Genomic DNA, 10806 nt, shown 5'->3' with positions numbered 1-10806 from the left:
GGTGGGGGTGAAGCCTGATTATATAATCCACTTAGGGTTAAGGAAATTATACCCTAGATAACTCCTAAATCAAAACTAATAATATGTATCTATTTAAACAGGCTTCCTCTCGCTCGATATGTCCATTCCCTTAATCGGCTCATACAAGCTCCATTCAAATCCAAAAAAATTTCTAAAAATTCTTAAAATTTCCCACATGATTATTTCTTCAACAACAATAATTTTTTTATTTTTATTTATTTATTTTTTTAAAATTCGCATATCTTACATAAACACACGAACACCAAGGGTTTATTTGGTTCGGAACTTGAGGTGACTCCTACTCCAAGGTCCACGCTCGTTGAGCGTTTACTTTAGGCAATCACTATAAACTCAAAAAATTATAATTCTGATTTACAATATTAAAGTACTAAAGAAAATGATACCGATAACTTGGAACAGTAAACTTGAAGCTTCTAGTCGTCGGGGTCGAGATACGACTTAGTCGAATCAATCTTTAAGCAGTATGCAGAAGAAGGATCGCAATTTCAAGTTCTGTCCTTGCTGCTGCTCGAACTAGGCTTAAGTAGCCTTTGGAGGGCGCTTCCAATTGCATGGAGGGCACCCTCAACCCCGTCGAATCCGCAGCGTGCATGAGCTCCGAACTGGTTGCTGCTTATCCGCCTGAGGGCACCTCCAAGCTCCATGGAGGGTGCCCTCCACCCAGCATCCAGGGTGCCTCCAGCAATCATGGAGGGTAGGGATGTAAATGAACCAAACGGTTCGCGAGCTATTCGGAGCTCGATTCGATAAAAAACTCGTTCGAGTTCGTTGGTTTATCTTATCGAGCCGAGCTCGAGGTCGATTTCGAGCTCGACTGTTTTATCGAACTGAGCTCGAGCTTAAGGGTATTCGGCTCGTGAGCTCGCGAACATGTTCATTTATAGGCTTGCGAGCCAAAAAACGACCCTTAAACTGAACCAAAAAAATGAGCCAAAAAAACGACCTCTAAAACGAGCCTTAAAATGAACTTTAAAATGAGCCAAAAAATGAGCTCTAAAACGAGCTCTAAAATGAGTCCGAAAATGAGCTCGAGCTAGCTTAATGAGTTGGGCTCGTTAACTTTGATAATCGAGCTAATAACGAGCCAAGCTCAAGCCCTATGATAAAAGTTCGATTCGAGCTCGAGCCGAGCTCGAGCCTGAATATAACTTAAACGAGCTGAGCTCTAGCCTAATACTGTTCGGCTCGATTCGGCTCGTTTACATCCCTAATGGAGGGTGCCCTCTGCTCTGCTACGCGGAGTCTTTAGGCAGTGCACCCGAGGCGCCCCCAAGCTCCATGGAGGGCGCCTCAGGTACTGTTTATCAGAGGCAAAAGTGTCCAATTCACTTTCTGCAAAATATGTTAGTCCAATAAACTAATCATACCCTACAAAATAAAGTTAGCACAATATAGACATGATAAAAATTGTCCAGTTCTGACTTCGAATTTCCCATCCGGAAATCCTAGGTCGAACCAATGCTTGTTGTTCCCTTGCCAGGGAACGCACCCTCACCTACTCCACTCAGGAGAGTTTACCTGTTATCAGATTGATCCTCTAGACCGACTGGACTTTTACTCAACGCCCGAGGCTCCAGGACTTTCCGCTGGACTTTCACTCCACGACCAGTCCAGTCTTTCACCTAATTTGCGACACCAGGACTTTCCACCTAGAGTCCCCGACTCTAGGACTTTTGCCCGAAGCCCTCGACCTACCAAGACTTTCCGCCTAGGGTTACTTCCCCCTAGGACCTAGGGTTACCACCCCCTAGGGTTTTCCACCTGTCTAACCGCAGCTAGGATTTTTGTCTAAGTACACTTAGAACTTTCCTGCAATCTCATTTAAACACATTAGACAACAAATAACCTTAACTTTGAACCCTTTGTCATTATCAAAACCTAGATTCGATCGTCGGATGCTTCCCGCACCAACACTCATTTGCTTGCATTATTGCATCCTAAACTTGTTTCTTTAAGATTTCATCATTGCACAGATGTTATCCAAATTGTGGGAGTTCAGATTTGTTAGTTGACAGAACCATTTCAGAAAATATGGTTAAGTTGATGCTGTTAACTGTAGTTTCTTTATAAAATGGGGAGTTTATTTATCAGGATTATAACAAAGAATCCTGTGCAATCAGTATTTTAGTCTAATGGTTGAAATTTTGTTAACTTCTAGTTTATCTTCATTTCTCTATTCCACTTGCATGAATTCTATGGAAAACTAGTTATCTTTTTGCTAATTTTTTAAGATAAATTTTTGAGGATAGTATTGCCTAAGATTTACATTGCTTACCGTATATCCTCATCCTTGGAGATCCTTTAACTAGTATACCATTTTGTAGATTGTTTATTTTGTTGAACCTGAACAGAAGAGTAGATCAAAAGTTGTTTGTCTGGTGTTTTTTTTTCTAATCTCTTTAACTGATTATAGGTCAATATAGGTCAATATTAGGATTGAAGCTCTGAACTTATTTATTTGAGGTCTGAACTACACAAATAAACAAACTGCTCAAAGTAAGAAGAGTTTGTGCCCTATAATTAAATGTGGATGGATGGATTTTTGACTTGTCTCAAGTTCCTACTTCGGACTGTGTGTGATCACTGTTTACACTTGTACTTTGCTAGCCATGAGACTAAAATGTTCCACCCTATCTAATTAAATAAAAAAATCAATTACAAATTGCAATAGACATCATTAGTATTTTTTTAAAATGCAAAAAGTTTGAGAAATACAATTCTGCCTAATTTTAATGTAATATAATCTAAAATAACAAAGATTGTGTATAAAGACAAAATATCATAAAATCATTTATCAAAAAAGGGGGAAATTATCCAATACTCAGTTCACCCTAGAAAAAATTATGGAAATTTGCAACTTGATTGACTTGGGCCTGAACTCGGTTGCATATTTTAATAATAAGTTATGTTTAACTTTTGAGTGTGTTGAGTATAAGGTTAATAGGATTAGTTTCACTAAGGTATTTTTATGATTAGGCTTTGATCATGAGTCCTTTGTATACATATACATAATCCTTTAGAACATATTTTGAATATTCTCTTTCCCAAGCTTAACACAGGGTATTAGAGTGACCCTTAAGTTGCTCCCAATATACATTATTTTCATTCTCTTTCCTGCATATCATATATATATATATTGCTTTGTTTTGTTTGCATGTGAAAACACATCTCCTATGAGTCAGTGAAAATCTGAATAAAGAAATTTCATGTTTTCAGTTTAGCTTTCATTAGCAAAGGGTCATGTTGTTCTATTCATTTTCGAGGAAGATTTGAATATACAATGTTTTGTTCTTAGTTTTCCAACTAAGTTGTGTTATCTAATATTCCTTTAACATCCCTGAGTGCTTTCCTTTAAGTCTATTACATGCGACTATAAGTATATGCATTGCTTCATAGAGAAGCTTATACAGGAGATTTGTTCCATATTTCTTATCTTAGTTTCATTTCATCAATTTTCTCTTTAATTCTATCTCTAATCCATGCCCTGATATAAAGGCAAAGGAATCACTGGTTGTGTGCTCCATTAATCACAATAACAAGTGTTAAAATTTTATTTCATTAAGGTCACATCTAAGTCTCCATTTTGGTTGTTCACGTAGCAAGTTGGAAATATATAATTTCTATGATCTATTTTCCAGCTTGAGGGTAGTATTAAGAGATGTGCTATATAAAGTAAAATGACAAATTGACAGTGTGGTATTGTTTAACTTGAATATTTTGGGTTTATTCTAGTAAAAAAATTCATGTTATTTATTTCCATTTTTGTGTGCATGTTTATGGTCATAAATCATTATTTTACTTTTAAAATGTTGGTGCAGATGAAGAGGCAACAGTAAAAACAACCAAAGTGGAAGTTCCATCAAGTGGGTTTGTTGGTGGAATAGTTCTTGGTTCATTGGGCATTAGATTTCCTCCCCCGCCTGCATATGGTGCAGTTCGTCCAATGTAATGTTTATGTTTACTTCATTTAATTAACAATGTTAAGTGGTGTCATTGATGTAAATTCAACATCAAATACTTCTACAGGAGGTGGTTACGTTGCACCAAATGATCCAGGTCCAATATCTTAAAGTTTCTACATCTATGTACATTGAAAGTCTCAGTGTGATTATAATTATTTCTATCTTATGATGATTAAAATTATCTAGGTAAACCATCAGGGTGCCTCCTTTTTTTCTAAATCTTCAAAGGGGTATTCCTTCTTGGCATTTTTTTTAAAATAAAAAAGGTGCCATCTTTTATGTTCTTTCATTAGCCATCTACCTTTTCCAAATAAAGCCAAAATCAGATATGAAGTCTACCAAATCTTGAAGACTATTTATCATGTACATGGCCACAGTAAAGTTTAAATATGCTGGAAAGCCATCTAAGTTAGATGTTGTTTATGAAACTCTCTGATTGATTAAAAAATTATAAAATGGAAAAATGTTTCACTTTGCAACTTATTCTCTTGGGAAGCTTAGCTCAATGTAAATGAACCTTATGTTCCAAGTTTCTTTACAAAAAATATCAACCAAAAATGTCCAGTTGAGTGAGTTAATGTATTACCTTTTTTTCCTCTTCAGATGGTGACTTGTATGCAAACTCCCATATGTATGCTTCTGGTCCAAACACTGAGACCCCTTCAATTGGACCTCCACCTGTGATATCCAACAAGCCCCCTTCCTCCCATGCCACCGCAAATGAGGTCTACTTGGTTTGGGATGATGAGCCAATGTCAATGGCAAGTTTCTGATGCAATAGTTTATTGGTTGAACTTTTTTTTCCTTAACTTGCTACTTAATGCATAACCTTATTCTTGTTTTATATATGGTTTCTTAATGTTGGACTATCGTGCAGGATGAGAGAAGAATGTCTCTGACAAAGTATCAGGTGCATGATGAAACTAGCCAGGTAAGTTTTTATTGCCTCCTGTTTTTCATTTTGACGGATGTCAAATGGATTTGTAATTTGGGTGCAGATCCAGAAGGTAGGAAACTAAACCAGAAAAAATAATCATTAAAGTTAATTGCCCTATATTTCAATGTACTCATCCCATCTTAATTCCACTTCTACTTTAATATGCAGTAAGAATGCTTTTATGAAAAATTTGTAAATTTTTAATAGGAATTTATCGCCCTTGTGAGTTTTCTATGAAGCTTTAGTTTCAAGTGAACTCGATTACTAAGTATGATATTCTTCTATTTTCCAATCCTCAACATTCTAGTTCTCCTGGTGTTTTAAAAGTTTTTTCAATTGGATTTTACATAATTTCTACTTTTAGTAAGTTTTATAAAACTGACAAGCTTTTGCTGCAAATGAGCGAGGGTTGCCTACCTAGCACCAGGCCTATCCCAAAATGTGTATGTACCGTGTTCTGATCTAGTTTTTTGGTTTTATTTATTATTCCTCTTGCTTAATGAGTGGAGGACTTAAGTTGAGCAAATCAAGGTGGCAAAAAAAAAAACCGAATACGCTCGCCCCGCCAACCCGTCTCAAGGCCAATAAGTTGAGCAAATCAAGAATATATGCCAGCAGGCTTTTCTCAATTTGTAGCATTTCTTGTTATCTGTTTTTGATCACATTGGCGACCAGAATGGTACAGTCAGCTTTCATTCAGATGCAAGTTCACTACCTCATATCAGTTAGATTATTCAACTTAAAGAATAACAATACTCTTTTTGCTACTTCACTCCCACTCTAATTTATCTTTTGTTTGTTTCATGTTACACTCAGGTGAACTCCATTGATGCAGCCATAGACAGAAGGATATCTGAAAGTCAGCTCGCCAGCCGCATGACATTCTAAACCCCATTATATCGGTGGAGGTTTTGACCCAGTTGCTATTTGTCCTCGGAACAACTCGAATAATGAAGCACCAAGGTCTGCTCCCTCTTTTGTATTAGACCGGCATATTAGTATTGTAACATGTGTGGAGGTTGGTTGATTGTGCCTTTCCTATGAAGACTTTAGACATGATGCAGAATTTAGAAAGTTTGTTGTTCAACTTTAACAAGAGGCTGTTCTCAATGTTACTTGATAGCTCTTAGTTAACATTATCAGCTGCTTGTCAAATTAATATCATTGTTTCGAGTTGGTGTTGGGTCTGTGTAATCGCTTGACGGTGATGCTGAATTTGATGCTAAGTGCGAGTTTGATAGTCCGAATTGGATTCTGGTAAGTGTATCTGTGACTTTGGCTGTCTGATACAACTATATATATATATATATATATATATATATATCGGAAAAAACGATAGAACAACATGAAAGTGCCACTATAACCATTGTGTTGGCTTAGTGTGGTGGGAAACGAATGATTTATTACTAGACCCGAAGTAAAGAGTAAAATTTAGTGGTCTTGGCGAGCATGTGAAGGCTCTCCACAGGAGTGGAGATAAGCCGTAAGATGCAATGACGAGAGGAGAGGGAAAAATGAATATGGGGGAAGAGAGATTCTCTAGGATGCTTTTTGTAAACGTGGATTGAACCACAACAAACAACTATTATGGATTCAGAGAAATGCACCATAAAATCAATGCAAGTGAACAAAATGAATTACACTGTAATTGGGGGAAATGATCTATCACCAACAACTGAGTTTCAAGTTTCACAGCACAGGTAGATGAATAAAGCATGCACAAGTCAAAGTGAACAATAATCTAGCTCCTAATGTGAACCAAGCACATCCAGTACTACTCATTTGGAATCAGAGAACTGTAAGGATGACAAACTTCTTGGAAAGATCACTTATTTCTTGCGCTTGGTAGCACGTTTTCCTTGACCCTTCGGTGGAGGACCCTTGCCGCGGCGCTTCAACATCTCCAACTTAGCCAATCGCCTGATGCAGGAAAGAGATGGTAAAGAGTGGCAATGAAACTAGAGAAATAACCATAGAAATATTTATAAAAATGTAGACCGTTTACCCCACATTCTAAGCTAGTAATGGCTTTGAACAACCACATGCAGATACGGGAGAGAAACTTGCTCAATCAAGCTATAAAGAATAAACTCAATTAAGTTACAAAAAAAATGACAAAAAATTGCAGGGTCGATATGTTTTCATGGTTATGCCTAGTACATGAACTGGTTAAGGTTAACCCTGAAGATAGCATATGGTCTTAGTTGAAAACATCTATACATAAATGACAACTCCCCAAAAAAATTTATTAGCAAAGCAATGAGGTCAATAGCAAATCTGAGTACATATCAGTTAGTTGGAATTTCTTGTTTCATTTGACATGCTTAGTTTGCTTGAAACTATATCTAATGCAAGTAGGCTTATACAAGGGAAATGATCAAGAACTTCATTCGCAGAGGCTTCTTCCAGGTGAAATTTTCCATGATCAGGAAATTGAAACCTTTTTGAGCTAACTTCAGGAAACATATGTACTTTTCTTTCTAATCAAAATAGTTGTTTCTAGCTAGAGGCATTTCAAATCTCATACATGTCTTTTTTTGTCTATCGATAACCACATTAATCCCCAAAATGCTAATGAACTGTTGAATATGGATCAAATCAACCATGTAGCAAAAAAGGTACAGAAAAAACAGAGGAAAAGAAATGGAGACACAAATGATAAAGTTGCACTTGTTTCAAAGATAAAGTGTAAACAAATTTGACAAATGCCTCACTTGGCACAGCTAAGTGTACCTTGCTTGTAGATGAATTTACTGAAGGATCCAATATCACAGTAGTTTAGTAAAAAAAATCACAAGGTAAAATCTAGGCCAAATCATCAAGTCTAAAATTGGTTCATCCTGAGTTTATCATTTATACTTCCACCATTTTAGGGACTTACAGGTATCTGTGATAAAGGTTATTAAGGGAAAAAACAATCAAACAACAAATTGGTAAGGGTAGACTTGGACCACTAACACCTAAACCTTGTTGCCACGGAAATTGATACTTATGTTGGCAGCTGCAAAAATGTACAGTTAATAATATTTATGCTAAAAAGGAAAAGTTTGGAAGTGCTATGCTACCACTAAATATTTGATTATAAACTATTGGTGTAGGAATCAGTTGAGAGATGAGAATAATTAGAGAGTTTAATTGATATCTATTTTGCATGCTAGGATAGTCGATTGTTTCCTAGGTGAAGTGGATGAGTAGGTCAGCTGCAAAAATCCAACAAAGAGACAACATAAACTGTCATGGGTTAGGGGAGGATCAATTGCAGACTGCAGAATATTCGGGACTAGTAAATTAAGAATCTCCTTGGATAACAATCCTTAGATTTCAAATAACAGAAAAATGAAAGAATACGAGCAGAACAGGTAACTTTCAGCTCATGCCAAGTTCTTTACGCATGGTACTTTATCTTAGCAAGTCATCACCATGTAGTCATTTGAATCAAAATTAGATGATTTGAAAAGATGAGTTAGCTAAAATTTAACCAAAAAAACAAATTTGCATATAAAAATTTGGTTAAACTTTATCAAAATCAGTTCATAAACTAATTATATGATTCAATTTCTAGTATGTGTCGATTTGTAATAATCATGTCAGTTTCATATCAGTGTTTTTTTAAAAAGACTATGTATAGAGTTCTACCAATTTTAATTTGTTTCTCTAGGTTAACAAGATCTAGACACACGAGAGAACAAGAAAGTAAATATCACCACGACGACTCAAAATAAAACAGTTTCAGTAGAGAAAGCAATTCCAGACATGTTACTGCAATATGAGCACTAAAACATTTCTATTAACCATCCACATAATACTGAAGATATTTTCTGGCACACAAGTAAAAATTCAGAGAATAGAAGCAGGCATTTTCTCGAATATGCATTCAGTCAGCAGGTATGAGAGTGCAAATTGAAAAGGAGATAAACAAGATGGTACATACTCTTTCTCCTCGCGGGCAAGAACAGAGGGGTCTTCGTTCTTGATGTCATCTGGGTACCACGATGCAATTTTTTCTCCAATGAGCTTTTTGCGAAGGATCTTGTGGGGCGACCGCTTCCCTAACGGGTTCAGGACATGGCCGAAGATCCTCGCCCGTGCCTCCGTCACCCCTTGCAGCGCCGCGGCCATCAGCACGCCCTTTAAGCTCATACTCCCGCAGCAAAACCACCTCCTGATCTCAGCGCTGGCGAAGAGAGCTCAACTGAAGAAGGACTAGGGCTAGGGCACGAGATATACCTCAGGCGCTGGGCGGCGATCTAGGGCAGAGATGCAAGCGCTCGACACTAGTTGGATGGCCCTTGTAGTGGCCGGAGGTGGAAGGGGGTTCGGCTGCCGGCGCTAGGGCAGAGAGAGTGCGTCGGGGAGGAGAGGAAGAAGTCAGCGGTGCGCGGCTCAGGAAGGAAAGGGAGGTCGGCTGTCGGCGACGCTGGTGCTGATCCTTCCTTCCGGCGACGGCTGCACTCGGCGACGGCGAAGACGACAGAGGAAGAGGATCGGCGTCGATTTGGGGAAGAGGAAAGGTTCGGGAACAGATAGCGGCGTCGCAAGGGGAAGAAGGCGAAGGGGTCGGGGAGAGAGGAGAGGGCGGCGGCGCGAGCTCGACGAAGGAGAAGGGTTCGGCGGCAGCGCGGAGGAGAGAGGAGAAGCGGCTTAGATGTCGGGGAGAAGAATCGGCTAGGGCACGGTGAGGAGGGGTCGGCGCGCGCGATCAGTCGGGAGGAGAAAAGGAGGCAGGATGGATCACTTTTTGTGGTAGAATGTGCCACTAGTCGTGATCCCGGTTGCAAATGTTACAATCTCTTCCTGAGTTCATTGTCCCTATTAAATTATAATTTTTGTTCGGAGCGGGTGGCCGGAGGCCGCTAAGAGGACACCCTCGCTCGGCGTATAGTAACCTAGCTACTTATCCACCACTGGAGGCCTTCGGGTGGCCTTCGGCTGTCCGTTCCAAACAAAAACTATAACTTGGTGAGGACGGTGAACCCAGGAAAGGATCACAACCATTTGCGACCGTGATCCGGCCGCAAATGCTAGTGGCACATCCCCTAAACCATAAAAAAGTGGTCCAAGAGATCTGTGCTCGGAGAAAAGAGCATAGATCTCCTAGACTATTTTTTTATGGTACAGAGGATGTGCCACTCGAATTTACGGTCGGATCACGGTTGCGATCCGACCACAAATAGTTACGATCCCTTTCTGGATTTATCGTCCCCACCAAATTATAATTTTTGTTCGGAGCGGACGGTTGGAGGTCGGCCGAAGGCTTTTGGTGGTCGATAAGTGGTCAGGTTACTGGGCATCGAGCGAGGGTGTCCTCCGAGCGGCCTCCGGTCCTCCGCTCCAAACAAAAACTATAACCTAATGAGGACGGTGAACCCAAGAAGGGATCGCAACCATTTGCGACCGGATCACGATCATAATCCGATCGTAAATACGAATACCACATCCCCTGGACCACAAAAAGTGGTCCAGAAGATCCTGCCTTCAGAGAAAAGAGGAGTAGTAGCTTCTCAATAACTCTCATCTTTAGATATTTAAAAGATTTTTTTCCAAATCTATACATATATCCCCTCTAAATACGTCATATAAGTTTCGAAAAATTCTCAGAAAATACTTAAAAATTTTTAAAAATTTCAATAAGATTATTCCGTCAAATAACCTTATTATTAAGTTAAGAGAAATTGAAAAAATAAATGGAATGATAGAGATTAAAAAAATATTATTTTATTTTTAGGATAAAAGTTTCATTCTCTAAATTTAGAGACTCATTTTTTATCAAATCTAAATTTAGAGAATGGATATGGTAGCTGAGGCAAAGATTTTTTAGTTACCCTATTCAAAATTTAAAACAAAATTTGTTGATAAGATAACTGA

General features: G+C 38.5%; 1 protein-coding gene across 1 annotated transcript; it reads right to left on the bottom strand.

Moving 5' to 3' along the window:
- Nucleotides 1-6565: 6565 nt before the first annotated feature.
- On the bottom strand, nucleotides 6566-9706 carry LOC122052688. Its single transcript, XM_042614357.1, has 2 exons — nucleotides 8873-9706; nucleotides 6566-6861 (listed from the first exon to the last, which is right to left on the bottom strand). Exons 1-2 carry the CDS (start codon nucleotides 9079-9081, stop codon nucleotides 6771-6773), a joined length of 300 nt encoding a protein of 99 aa, XP_042470291.1. The 5' UTR covers nucleotides 9082-9706; the 3' UTR covers nucleotides 6566-6770.
- Between the last annotated feature and the right edge of the window lie 1100 nt (nucleotides 9707-10806).

Source organism: Zingiber officinale, chromosome 3A, assembly GCF_018446385.1.
Source record: "Zingiber officinale cultivar Zhangliang chromosome 3A, Zo_v1.1, whole genome shotgun sequence".
Taxonomy (NCBI): domain Eukaryota; kingdom Viridiplantae; phylum Streptophyta; class Magnoliopsida; order Zingiberales; family Zingiberaceae; genus Zingiber; species Zingiber officinale.
The sequence above is the reverse complement of the archived record's forward strand: the minus strand, read 5'-3'. Positions and strand labels throughout refer to the sequence as shown.

Excerpts from the sequence above, each read along its gene's own strand:
- LOC122052688 (XM_042614357.1), bottom strand. The coding sequence starts at position 9,081 with ATGAGCTTAAAGGGCGTGCTGATGGCCGCGGCGCTGCAAGGGGTGACG. Across the intron at positions 6,862-8,872 it reads CTTGCCCGCGAGGAGAAAGA|GCGATTGGCTAAGTTGGAGA; the intron begins GTATGTACCATC and ends TTCCTGCATCAG.